At 34.9% G+C, this 14,677-nt stretch overlaps 1 protein-coding gene across 1 annotated transcript in view; it reads left to right on the top strand.

The window, feature by feature from the left end:
- LOC116483822 (ABC-type organic anion transporter ABCA8-like) overlaps positions 1–14,677 on the top strand; it is an 87,415-nt gene that overhangs the window by 53,933 nt on the left and 18,805 nt on the right. Inside the window, 6 exon segments of the mRNA XM_058428089.1 lie at positions 2,545–2,564; positions 2,567–2,683; positions 4,253–4,372; positions 6,882–7,080; positions 7,503–7,669; positions 12,865–12,902. Of these exon segments, the coding sequence (XP_058284072.1) occupies positions 2,545–2,564; positions 2,567–2,683; positions 4,253–4,372; positions 6,882–7,080; positions 7,503–7,669; positions 12,865–12,902 (661 nt within the window).

Raw genomic sequence — 14,677 nt, 5'->3', positions numbered from 1 at the left:
CTCCCTCTGTGGGCACTGGCTGAATTCTGCCCTATGTTGCTTTTCACTGTGACAGGCAACACTAAGTTCCAATGCAAAGTCCCACAATCACTGTCCTCTCCCTCCCCCAAGCATACAACATTCTCTCTCTGTGCCACACAGCTGCTGCTAGGGTTGGGAAGTTGTGTCAGCAATTCAAGACTGTCTTTCCTATCCTCTCCAGTGCTTCTTTCCTTATATGATGTTAAAACCACTATCATTGCTCACCTGATTTTTTTGTTCTTCTGAAGGTACTTCCTTGTGTGGACAGTTGTGCAATCTGGTGTTCCTGGGGGATAGGGGGATATCTGGAGGGTTCTATCTGGCCATCTTGCTCTACCTCCCCTCCTAAATCTTCTGTTGTTTAAAATAGAAGTGTTGTTACTTTTACTTTACAGATGAAATTACAGACTCCCTAGATTAAGAAGTGCTGGAGCCAGAAATTGAACCTGAATATTTTTAACTTCTAAATCTAGTAGTCAAATCCATATTTTAAACTACTTTTTTGTTACATGATTGGTCGTTTTTGTAAATTTATACCATCTATACTTAAGAAAGAAAGAAAACAAACCTATCGTGACAACAAGACAAAGAAAATAGGATGACAGTTTCCTTAACTCATCTGCACTTGTTTAAGTCCTAGAAAGTTATTTGAAAAATATCTCATGTAGATATTTTTCTAGTTCTGTGTAATGTCCCAATTTTTTTTTAATTTCTTACAGCACTTCGTTTGAATCTCTTCTTGGAAATTAATTAAACTATCTGAAAGTCAGTGTTTTCACCTACAAAGTGAGGGTAGCAATTCCTACTTACAAGTAAAGGTTATAGAAAAATAAATAAGAGACTGCCTGGCACACTGCATGGAAACATAACATGTTTTCAAAATAAAAAGTGCTAGTCAGGATCCCTGCCCAATTGCGAGTCCATTTATGGACTCCTATTTGTGCAACTGCCTTATTTTCTTCTAATCAAAGGGTCAACAAATTAGAGCTCATGAGCCACATCCAGCCTACTTCCTCTTTCTGTAAATACAGTTTGGTTGGAGCCCAGTCATGCCCATTCTTTTACATACTGCTCTGGCTGCCTCCACATTACAACAGCAGAGTGGAAGAGTTTCAACAGAGTTCTAATAGCCTACAAAGCCTAGAAAATTTACTATTTAGTAAACATTTTACAGGAAAAGTTTTATAACCTCCCATTTCAAGCTTCAAGTTCCTCAAGGAATGACTTTCTGCATGATTCATTAATTCCTCCCTAGCACTCAGCACAAGTTCCTACAAGTGGCCAAGGAATAATTCTTAAATTGTTTTCGTTTCAGGAGTTAGCATCATGGAAAACAGCTATGACATTTTTTGCTTCATTCCTTCAGTGGATTTCACTACTTCTAAAAAAATAGCGTATATTCTTTTAAGTTCATACATGACTTTTGTGTCAGTGGAATAATTTTTGACTTACGCATTTGGTCAAATAAAATTGCTACCATTTTTAAGGGCTTGCTAAGTGCAAACATCACTATTATTCCATTGTTAGAATAACCCTAGAGGCTAGGAATCATTATTCCACTTTTCTAATATAGTAACTGTTTAGATAAGTTAAATAACACATTCCAGATGCCAAAACAATATTTCAAAGCCAAGTCGCTACTGATATTTTGCCCACTGTATAATTTATAACCTCAATTAATAGAATATTGTGTTTGTCTGTTTCTCTATAATGGAGAAATAGCTGTGGTATTTTTCAATGGATAGACTGATTTTCTCACTGATACTTTGTTCTTATTCAAAGTTCTGGGCTTAGCATCATAAGAAAAGCAAACCACATTCATTCATTATTAGTTTCTATCTATAATCCAGTTTCCTTCATAGCACTTGCTACTCCTGATAATTATTTTACTCATCTGGTTGACCACATGTTTTCTTCCTGACTCTTGCACTAGGCAACCAACTCCATAAGAGCAGAATAATGCTGTTTTAGTCACCATTGTATCCTCAACACTGAGTATGATGTTTGTCACATACTAAGAACTTAGTAAATTTGCATTGGATGACTAGATTGAATAACTGAAACTGTTTGGCATCTATACTTATCACCAGTCTCTTGTTCTTTTGAAGCAATACAAAAATTCTATTTAGTCAACTTAAAACTGAACATTCGTCTGCAACGTTATCCATTTTGCATAGTCCTGACCTTTGCTGTATTGCAACCCTGGTATTTTCCACTCTGTGACCACCCTCTCTTCGGGGGCTTGAATCAATATCAAACTTCTCTGGGCACTACCCCTGAGTAACCTCACCAGTAACTCTGATTAGCTCATTCTTTTCTTTTGTCCATCACACTTATATGATTTGTTTGGGTTTTTGTCCTCTTATTTCTTGGGTTTCTGTCCTCTTATTTCATGTTTGTCTGACCTATTTCTGGCATTAGATTTTAATTGACCTTCTTTGTCCTACAGAGAATAGTTAATTATTTTCTTGCTATTGGAGACTATGTCAAATAACATATGTCTTTTGTTTTTCTGAATGCTAGCTTGCAGTTAAATGAAATATGTGTGAAGAAAACATAACATCACTTGTTAAACAGCACATCCCTGATGCCAAATTATCAGCCAAAAGCGAAGGAAAACTTGTTTACACATTATCCTTAGAAAGAACAAATAAATTTCCAGGTAATGTACATGAACACTGTGAAATAAAATATGTGAATAATAGTCATCATCATCATAATTATTATTATTACAACTAACATTTATTGAGGTCTTACAGAATGCTCAGGAACTGAAACACAATCGAAAGGATAGTACAATAACTAAATTATTTTCTGTATTGTGGGAAATAGAATTATATTCCAATAGTTGTATTGTAATGCCTGGACATTTTAGAGGGCTTCTTTTAGTCCTTCTTCCCTAGTAGTGTGTAACATAATATTCTAGTATTCATAAATGTACACAAATCCAAATGGTTGAAAACCTCTGGCTTACGCACTTCATTAAACAGCCCTGTGATGTGGCTGTCTCTCTCAGTGAGACTTTTGCAATAACTTTGGGTTTTTCAGGCTAATGCATAAAAGTTTACTAATTACATTTGTTGTTCAGGGAACCTGTTCCTTAACAGTGGGGCACTATGAGGACCCGCATTAGTGGTTGAAACAATTAATCTTGCTGTATATCTGTGGTTAACAAAGACATATACGTTCATTCAAATACACATTTTATGGTGACAACACAAGCATTCCTTAGAATCATCAGGTAAAGTGTTAAGCAAATTCTAATTAGTACTTTTTAACAGTAATTATAATTTAAAGAAAATTTGTAAACGTTTTAGGTAGAATGAAGAATGATGCATAATACTCACTAGTAGCTAAAATCTACTTCTTTCCTACCTTTCTGTATGCGGTATTCTAGTCAAGACAAAAAGCTTTTAACTTATCCTTTTGCCCAAGCAGGAGCTCCAGATCGAAGCCTCAGGACTTCTGTAATCACCCTAGTATTAGAATTAGGTTTTTATTTAAGCTTGATTTAACCACTATAATTCAAATCCATGCAGGCAGGGGCATTGTTCATTGCTTCATGAGCAATGACAGATGCATAAGTATATTTTGGTGAATGAACTAAAGAATGAATATATATAAAATTGCTAGAGGGAATAATCACTGTTACAATTCCAGGAAAATTCTCTGATACAATTCCACATTCTCTGCCTGTTAGGTTTTGTGAATTTTTTCTTCCATTGTTAGAAAACTTTTAAATGGCTTATATTCTATGTCTTCTCTTTAACAAATATTTTCTAAACTACAGACGATTCTGCCCCATCCAATTAATTCTCAAAAAGTTAATTCCTTTCCTTTTGTCATTTACAGCATAAATGGCTCCCATTTATATCTGTTCTCTAGAAAAGACTCTTCAATTAATTAGGCTTAGAGTTGAAAAACCTTAGAGTTTCACAATTAAATTTTAAAAGGAAGTCAGAAAAAACTAAGATTAAACTTTAACAGAAATGCACATGAATATGTTAATGTTTGATAATAAAGTAATATTTGGGTTTAACACATGATATAAAATAGAAAATAATATATAGAATTTTCGGAATAAGATGATCTGTTATGAAATGTTAATTTTCAAATGTCTTTGACATATCACAAGTATAATTTCATAGATTTGTGCTTACTAGTTTGAAAAATTGTCTTCAGTTCACTTGTGACTCTGGTTTTAATTCACTGCTGTGTATGTATTCTTTAGAACTTTACAAGGACCTTGATAGCTATCCTGACCTAGGAATTGAGAATTATGGTGTTTCCATGACAACTTTGAATGAAGTATTCCTGAAGCTAGAAGGAAAATCTACAATTAATGAATCGGGTAAATAAAATGCATGAAAATTATTACGTAAAAGCACATATTTCAAGAACACACTGTTCCAAAGATGTGATTACAAAATGTGGAGATCACGATTAAGGTTCTTCTTAGACAAGCTTGTGTAAAAATGAAATGCATCCATGTCAACATTGCTTTGTAGTTAAAAATAATCCTTTTTTCTACATCTAAGGCTCACTGCACTCATATTAGCCCTAGGCTTCTAAGGGCAATTTCAGATAAAAAATTTATTCTAAATCATAAATTAATATAAAACATGAACCCACAGATCAAAAACACTTAAGAACCCCAAACAATACTTTAAAAATGAAACTATTAAATTCCTGTAGGCCAGCGATAAAGAATAAAGTCTTAATTAGACATATTGTACTGTTCCACAGACCTCAGATTCTCTGGTGTCAGGTTTTTCCTTTATTTTTCTTTATGTTAGAAATTGGACAATATCTATCTACCTATTTTCAAGGTCACAAATAACTTATTCTCTTGTGTTCAGACCGTTTTGAAGCCGAACATAATAAACTCTCTATTTCTGATACTGCACTTTTTCATTCCAACATTTTCATTTGTTCTTTTTTAGAGTTTCAATTCTTTACTATTTCTTATCTGCTCCCAATATTGTCCATATTTTCCAGTAGATCTTATAACTTATTTAGCACAGTTATTTTTAAACTTGGGCATTTTAATTCTAACATGTGGACCATGTGACTGATGACTGTTATCAGTAACTGACTCTGATTTTTTTTCCTCTTCCCTATGGGTTTTATTTCCTTGCTTCTTCTTCATATGTCTTGAAATTTGTATTTTATCATGGATATTACTTTAACAAAGCAGGAACACTGAGGTAAACAATAGCCAGAGAATGGCACGACTCTTCCTCTGTCAGACTACTGATGTGGATGGCAGAACTGATCTAATTTGTATTTGGCAAGTGCCTGGGCTTTTGCACAGGTTTTATTAGATTCAGCCTTCTCCCAGCTTTGAATGTTTTAAAGGTAGAATCAGGTCTTTCCCTTAGACATGACTTTGAATTATAGCACTGGAAAAATTCTATATATTTCTCTATAGCCCTACTATCAAATATCTCAATAACGATTAATCTCACTAATTTTCAGCCTGTCATCACTTTTTGTTTATTTATTTGTTAGTATAAACCTCTCCACTCTCTCATTCAGTGACTGGACCCTAGTGGACTAATGTATTACACAAAAGGAAAGACCCATGAACCTTGATGATGTCTTGCTCAAGACACTATGCAGCTTCTTGTGTTTCTCTCTCCGTTTTTCTCAGTATCTGCCCCCAGCTACTGCTGTACTGTTCCTATGCACTTAGGAAAGGTTCCATGAAAAAAAGTTGGTAGATGCTGTAAACTCATTTTGTGACATAGTTACCACATGATTCTAGTCAGTTATATCAGCCCACATATAACCATAGAATTTGTTTAATCTGGGCTGCTTTCTTTTCACCTACCTATGGTGGTTTTCTCCTTTTTCCTTTTTCTGCCATGTCCCTAAAGATGAAAGCTTCCACAGGAATCTTCTCCCCCTAGAAATGCTTCCTTCCTTTACGCATGTTAGTTTTTCTAGCTTTCTTTGTGCTCTCACCCATCTGATGGATTAAAAATAACTAATATTTATTCCCTTGGTAAGACAGGTGACAGTCTCTTGCAACTAACAAGAAGCAGAATATCCCTGAATTATTATTATTTTTTTTTTGAGATGGAGTCTCCCTCTGTCACCGAGGCTGGAGTGCAGTGGCACGATCTCGGCTCACTGCAAGCTCTGCCTCCAGGGTTCATGCCATTCTCCTGCCTCAGCCTCCTGAGTAGCTGGGACTACAGGTGCTCACCACCACGCCCGGCTAATTTTTTTAATAGACTTTTGACCACTGTCTTAAGATCCTTATATCTTCATTCACAGTGTGTTTTGTGTCCTGTCATTGTACTTATACATTTACGGGTGTGTGCTTTTTGAGGTTTGATATTAGGCTTATTTTAGCATTATACAGTGGACAGTATCCTGGGTATCCAGAGATTATAGAGAACACACAAAAGAATGCAGTCTCAGAAACTATTCAAACCTCAATAGTTTTGAAATCTCTGCAGTAACAATTTATAGCTAACTCCCAGTTTGTAGCTTGCCATTTACAGTTTACTCCCTGTTCAGAGCATGTCAATTTGTAGCTTAATTGAACATGTAAGATATTTGTTTCCTTTACTGACTTTCCAAGTCATTCCTGAGCACTGTGATGACCTTGCCTATTTATCTTGACCTCTGTAATGTGTTGTCTGTATCCAAATTACCTAAGGTCTCCTTTCTATGCCTTTTGTTCAAGAAATAAACATTTCATCTATTTCTCTATTTTAAGGCAGTAACCAGCAAAACCACATTATACCTATAGTAACACGGAAGAGTCTAATCATGATATCCTTAGCAGAGCCAATCCCTATAGTAGGCTCAATAAAGTACATACGAGTTGCTTATTTTATGTTTTGCAGACATTGCTATTTTGGGAGAAGTACAAGTGGAAAAAGCTGACGACACTGAAAGGCTTGTTGAGATGGAACAAGTCCTCTCTTCACTTAACAAGATGAGAAAGACAATAGGTGATGTGGCTCTCTGGCGACAGCAAATCTGCGCAATTGCAAGGGTTCGCTTGTTAAAGTTAAAGCATGAAAGAAAAGCCCTTTTAGCACTGTAAGTATCAGAGTTGCCATAGGTTTTTTTTTTTTTAAGTCAATGCGTTAAAAAGCAAATCTAAGGTATAAAGGCAAGCAAAAAAACACAAAGATATGATGAATTAGGCAGCAGAAAGAGAAAGTATCACAGTGGAAGCACAGGAGAGAGGCAGAATCTTGACATCCAAAGGACAAATATCGCATGAAATTTTATGGGATATCCAATGGCCAAAAAGCACCAGGAGAAATGAACAAAGGACAAATCTACAGTTTATCATCTTGAATTTGGAGGTGGCAAAAGGACAAAATACTCAAGAAATGTGACAGTTAATTGTGTGTTAATTTTTATAATTTCTTTATCCCATTACATTACAAACTGCTCAGAGAGTATTAGATCAGGAAATGACATTGCATTCATGTTGACAATTTTCTTTTATGTAGGCTACTAATTCTAATGGCTGGATTTTGCCCTCTTCTTGTGGAGTATGCCATGGTGAAAATATATCAAAACAGTTACACCTGGGAACTTTCTCCTCATTTGTATTTCCTTGCTCCTGGACAACAACCACATGACCCTCTCACTCAATTACTGATCATCAATAAAACAGGTAAAATGATGGATACTTGATTTCCAAATACATTTACTGTTCAGAGCAGTGCTTAGAAAACATAATCATGAGAAAGAAAACAGCTTTTCACTTATTCAGCATGTGTTAAAAAACAATTTATGAAACTTAAAGATAATAAATACAGGCCCCCAAAGAAGCAGGAATTAGGTAAAGTATTTTCTAAAGGAGAAACATCCGGTGGCAACTTGCAAAATGAAAGAGTTTGTACCAAAATAGCATTTTTAACAGGTTCATTAAGATATACTTCACGTGCCATACGATTTATCCGTTTAAAATGCACAATTCCATGGTTTTTAGTGTATTCACAGAACTGTGAAACCATCAATACAATCCCTTTTAGAATATTTTCATCACCCCATAAAGAAACCCCACACCGAATAGCTTTCTATTGATCTGTCTACTCTGAACATGTAATATCACTGGACTCATACAATATGTGATATTTGGTGACTGACTTCTTTCACTTAGCATGTTTTCAAAGTTGATCTATATTGTAGCATTTATCTATGTATTAATACTTCATTTTTATTGTTGAGTAATATTTTATTGACGGTTATACCACAATTTATTTATCATTCATTAGCAGATGGATATATCTTTTCCCAGTAATTGGATATTATGAAAAATGCTGCTATGAATATTCATGTACAAGTTTTTGTTTGAACATATGTTTTCATTTCTCTGGGGTATAATCCTAAAAGTAGAATTGTTGGGTCATGTGGTAACTATGTTTACCCTTTGAAGGACCTGCCAAACTGTTTTTCAAAGTGACTGTACCACTTTACATTCACACCAGAATTTTTTTTTTTTTTTTTGAGATGGAATCTCACTCTGTCACCAGGCTGGAGACCAGTGGCACAATTTTGGCTCACTGCAACCTCCGCCTCCCGGATTCAAGCGATTCTCCTGCCTCAGCCTACCAAGTAGCTGGGACTACAGGAGCTTGCCACCACACCCAGCTAATTTTTTTGTATTTTTGGTAGAGATGGAGTTTCACCATGTTGGCCAGGATGGTCTCGATCTTTTGACCTCGTGATCTGCTCGCCTCGGCCTCCCAAAGTGTTGGGATTACAGGTGTGAGCCACCATGCCCGGGCTCACATCAGCAATTTTTGAGGATTCCAGTTTCTACATATGCTTGCCAACACTTATTTTTTGTTTTTTTCTATTACAGGCATCATAGTGTATGTCAAGTAGTATCTTGTGATTTTGATTTGTATTTTGCTAATGGCCAGTAATGTTGAGCATCTTTTCGTGTGATAACTCATCAATTGTACATCTTCTTTGTAGAAATGTCTGTTTTCTTTTGAAAAAATTGATTGTATTTTTAATCGAGTTCTAGGTGTTATATCTATATTCTAGATAAAATTCTTTTATCAGATACAGTAGGTCCTCATATTCAGATTCTGTATCTAAGAATTTGCCTATTCACTGAAATTTATTGGTAACCCCCAATTACATATCTGTTGCATTTCATGATATTTACAGATATGCTCAGAGAAGTGAACATTTTTAGTCACCTGATGTACACATTTTCAACTGAGATTGAACAAAATGACACTGCTTCTTTGTTTTAGCTCTCATACTATAAACAAATGCCTTTTTGCAATCTATTTCATGCCACATTTTTCACATTTTTGTGTTTTTTTTTGTGGTGATTTTGCTGTTTAAAATGTCACAAAGAATAGTGCTGAAGTGTCATCTAGGTTTCTAAATGCAAGAAGGCTGTGACATGTCTTTTTCTAGTTTTTTTTTTTTAGTGTTTTCATTATGAACAGATGTTGGATTTATCAAATGTTTTCTCTGTGTCTACTGAGATGATCATGTGGGTTTTATACCATATTATTTTCAGACATTAAACCAACCTTGCATTTATAGGATAAATTCTACTCAGTCATGGTGTATAATCCTTTCCATTTTCTCCCAGATTTGGTTCTCTAGGGTTTTGTTGATAACGTTTTCCATCTCTATTCATAAGGGATATTGGTCTGTAGTTTTATTTTATGCTAACGTCTTTAGATATCAGGGTAATACTTGCTGCATATAATAAGTTGGCAAATGTTCCCTGCACTTTTTTTTTTTGAGACTTTGTGAAGGATTGACAATTTTTGTTTATTAGGTAGAAATGTACTAGTGTAGCTATCTGGGTGAGGGATTTTCTTTATGGGAAGTTTTGTAATTAGCAATTTGATCTCTTAATTGTTACAGGTCTCCTTACATTTTATATTTCTTCTTGTATCAGTTTAATAGTTTCTGTCTTTCTAGGAATTTTTCCATTATACTATATTATCTAATTTGTTGTTATACAAACATATTCCATTTTAATCCTTTTAATCTGTAAGACTGGTATTCATGCCCTCTTTTTGTTCCTGATCTTAGTAATTTTCATGTTATTGTATTTTTCTTGGTCATCCTAGCTAAGGGTTCATCAATTTTGTTGATACTTTCAAAGAACCAACTTCTAGCTTAATTGTCTCTATTGTTTTTCTATTGTCTATGTCACTCATTTCCAAACCAATATTCTTGGTTTCATTTCTTTCTGTTTGCCTTGTGTTTAGCTTGTTCCTCTCTTTTCAGTGTCTTAACACAGAAGTTTCACTTACTAGTTTGTGATTTTTCTTCTTTTATTTAACATAGGTGTTTGCAGCTATAAACTTCCCTCTAAGCTATGCTTTCGCTGCATAGCATAAGTTTCGGTATATCATGTTTTAATTTTCATTTATCTCAAAATATTTTCTAATTTCCCTTGTGATTTCTTTTCTGACTTATTGGTTATTTAGGAGTGGACTATTTAGTTTCCAAAAATTTGTGATTTTCTAAGTTTTTGTCGTTGAATTCTAAATTCATCCCCTGTGGTCAGAGATCATAGTTTATAAAATTTCAACCTTTTTTGATGTGTTGAGGCTTGTTTGATGTCCTTGCCTTTAGCTCATCTTGGAGAATGTTCCATGTGCACTTGAGAAGAATCTGCATTCTGCTTTTGTGGGTGAAAATTTGTATATTCACTTTTCAGTGCTATTTTGTATTTTGAGTCTCTGTTAACTGCATATATGTTTAAAATGTTATAACTTCCTGCTGTTTTGACCTTGTTTTGACCCTTGTATCATTAGAAAATGTCTCTTATTATTTCTAGTAACATTGTTTGTTTCATCTATTTTGTCTGATATCAGAAGAGCCACTCCAGTTTTCCCATGGTCTTATCTTGCATGATGTATTGTTCCACCTTCTGCTTTCAATCTATTTGTATCAATGAAATTTAATATGTGTCTCCTGTAAATTTAATTTGATATGTGTCTCCTATAAACAGTATATAGTTGGATAGTGTTTTTAAATACAATCTAACAATCTATGCCTTTTGAATGTATTATTTCATTCACAAATCATATTTTTACTAATAATGTAGGATTTATATCTGCCAGTTTATTGTTTGTTTTCTGAATGTCTCATGTCTTTTTTGTTCCTCTATTTCTTCTTTACTATTTTCTTTGGCATTGAATATCTTCTAGTCTAATGATTTAATTATTTTAATGATTTTTTATTATATTTTTGAATTATGTTCTTGGTGGTTGTTTTTGGGTCTAGAATATACATCTTATTTTAATCTACTTAAAGCTTACACAGATTTAAGATTAATGTAACAAAGTCTACAAATATTTACTTCCTCTCCTTTCTTCTCTCAGATTCTTTAAAAGATATGAAATCGTATTGAGTAATAATTGTACTAATATATTGCTGGTTTAAAAACATATAGATGTGATATGTGTAATAATAACATCAAAATGGGGAAGAGTGAATACAGCTATATAAGAGGAAAGAGTCTGTAGCTCATTGAAATTTTTATTTAACATTTCTTGTTCTCTTCATTTGTTCTTGTGAATTCATATCATCTTATGTGATGTCCTTACTCCAATACAGCTAGGCTTCCACCTGCCTCCTTTGTGCCATTGTTTTCAAATATTTTACATGTCTATATTTTACAGCCTCAACAATAAAATTATATACATACTACATTATACATTTGCTTTTAAAATGAGTTAATACAAGAGAGGGAAAAATATGCATGATGCTACCGATTATAAGTACATAGTTGTGTTTGCTGATCCTCTTTGGCCTTTTCACTTGGATTCAAATTGCCATCTGGGGTTATTTGCTTTCAATTTTAAGTATTTCTTATAAGGCAAGTCTGCTAGTAACAAATTCTTCATTTTTGTTTATCTTGGAAAAAAGTTCTATTCTACCTTCATTTTTTATTCTTTATTATTGTTATTTTTATAGATTTACAGGATAAAAGTACAGTTTTGCCACATGGATATATTGTGTAGTGGTGAAGTCTGGGCTTTTGGTGTAACCATCACTCAAACAGTGTACATCATACCTATTACCACCTTCATCTTTGAAAGCTAGTTTTGCTAAGTATAAGATACTTGGCTGAATTTTTTTCAGTATTTTGAATATGTCATTTTACTGTGTTCTGGCTTCCTTTGTTTCTGATGAGAAATCAGCTGGGTTCTTTTTGGTGTTTCCTTACACATCACTAAGGAAACATTCTCTTTGCCTTTGTCCTCACCATTTTTACTCTGATGTGTCTGGGTTTGGATCTTTTTGCATACATCCTACGTGGAGTTGGTTGAACTTCTTGGATGTATAAAGTTTTTAATTAAATTTGGTAAGTTTTCAGTCATTATTTCTTCAGTGGTTGTTTTTCTCTTCCTTTATCTCTCTCCTCTCCTTCTGCTACTTCCATTGCATATGAAATAATGTGATTAATAATGTCCCACGTTTTTCTGAGGTTCTTTTTTTATTGTTGCTCTTCAGGTTGCATAATCCCATTTAATATATCTTCAGGTCTGCTAATTCTTTCTGCTATCATTCAAATCTACTGTTGAGCTCCTTCAGTGAATTTTTCATTTCAATTATTGTACTTTCAACTCCAGAATTTCTATTTGGTTCTTTATTATTTAAAAAATCTTTTTATTGGTATAATCTATTTCATGAGACATTGTCATCATACCTTTCTTCACTTCTCTAAACATGCTTTCTTTTAGTTCTTTGAGCATACTTACAATACCTGCCTTGAAGTCTTTGTTTTTTAAGTTTGCTATCTCAGCCTTCCAAAGGCAGTTCTTGTTGCCTACTTTTTTGCCTGTATAAGGGTGACACTTTCTTATTTTTTAGCGTGTTTCATAATTTTGGTTGAAAACTGGACATTTAAAGTAATAGATTGTAACAACTTTGGATAATGATCCCCAACTTGTCTTGAAGCTTGTTATTATTGTTTACTTATTTCCCCTGCTTTATACAACTCTGATGCCATTCTTCAGAGGCATAACTTTGGCTATGTGCATTGTTCCCCTGAGATGGCAATAGATTTAGCAGACCTTTCTTTCCCTGATCTCTCCATTAAACTGGCTAACTCTACTGGTATCACATTCAGTTGTTAGTCACCACCAGTAGCAAGCTGATTGGCCTATTGTTTTCAAAAATTCCCATATGCATAAATTGCTCCACAGTTTGATCCAATTACAGTAATTCCCTCTCATCTGAAACATTACAAGATCCCCAGCAGATGCCTGAAACCATAGATAGTACCAAACCTAATGGCCATCCATGAGAACACGTTTCTGTTCATGTTTTTTATCCACAAATTTATCGCCTTTTCCATCTTAACTAAGCACTTATCATGCACTATGGCTATAACTTTTACAGTTTGAGGTGCAACAGCAAGACTAGCATGAGTTTCTTTTTTCTTCTTCACAATTTACAGAAGAGATTTGCTCTCAGAGTAGATCTTAACCTCAGCATACAATTTTTTTTCCTTTCCTTATTAAGTCAATAACTTTCACCTTTCCACTTAAAGGAAGCAATATATGGTTTCTCTTTGACATATCCAAATTGCCAGCATTACTCCTTTTGTGCTTTGGGGCCATATTAAGTAAAATAAGGGTTAATTGAACACAAGCACTGTGATGTCTTGACAGTTGATCTGATAACGGAGGTGGCTACTAAGTGACTAATGAGTAGGTAGCATATGCAGTGTGGACACAGAAGACAAGGGGCTGATTCATATCCTGCATGGCACAGAGTGGACAATATGAGATTTCATCCATCTGCTCAGAATACCATGCAATTTAAAACTTACACAATGTTTATTTCTGGAATTTTTCATTTTGTATTTTAGAGCTGCAGTGGACTAAAAGTAACCAAAACTGCAGAAAGTGAAACCATGGATAAGGGAGCACTACTATAAATATGGTCTTGTTTGTGGGAAAAGTCTTTGAAGCCAGTTATTGAGGTTTGTCCTCTCCACAGAAGGGCTCTTCTTAACTCTGTTTTGCTGCTCTCTCTAGTAAACTTTTAGCTGGTGTGTGGTTCAACCGAGGGAATTGCAATCTCCTGTCAATTGCTTACCAACAAAATCTTGATGGTTTTTAGTGCACTCTTAGGCCTGAACTTCCCCAACCTCTGTTCCGACTAAAGTCAGTTTATTTAGGGAGAGTTTCAGCACATACTGTTCTTACGGCTTGCCGCTGCTCCTGAAACAAGAATCTCACCATTACTTCAGAGCTGGAAGCATGGATCATGCCTGATTCTCTTGGTGTGGAGCCCCTGATTTGTGAGCAGGGTACTTGGCAGGGGTGGTGGCCTCTGGTCTTCTCAGCTTGCCTCTTCTGTCATGGAGACTCTGCCCTACACATGGCATGGGACAAGGATGATTGTGTCCCGGTGTTTTTGGCCTCTTATTCTTAGGGTAGAGCTTCCACCTTAGGATCAGGGAATGGGTGGAGGAAGAGAACTCCAGATCTCTTAGCCACTCTTGCCTGGTATTGATCTTCTGCAACACAGATGTGGGGAAATGAGAAAAGTTGATGGGAAGCCCCTCCCATGAAGATACTATAGCCCTGAACTGGGCTTGGGGAATAAGGATCCCTGTTCTTGCCTACACCCTTTCAGAGTGAAGCTTCTATTACACAGATCTGGGAAGGAAGTG

The sequence above is a fragment of the Hylobates moloch genome, unplaced genomic scaffold (genome assembly GCF_009828535.3).
Source record: "Hylobates moloch isolate HMO894 unplaced genomic scaffold, HMol_V3 SCAFFOLD_15, whole genome shotgun sequence".
NCBI classification, from domain to species: domain Eukaryota; kingdom Metazoa; phylum Chordata; class Mammalia; order Primates; family Hylobatidae; genus Hylobates; species Hylobates moloch.
The sequence above is the reverse complement of the archived record's forward strand: the minus strand, read 5'-3'. Positions and strand labels throughout refer to the sequence as shown.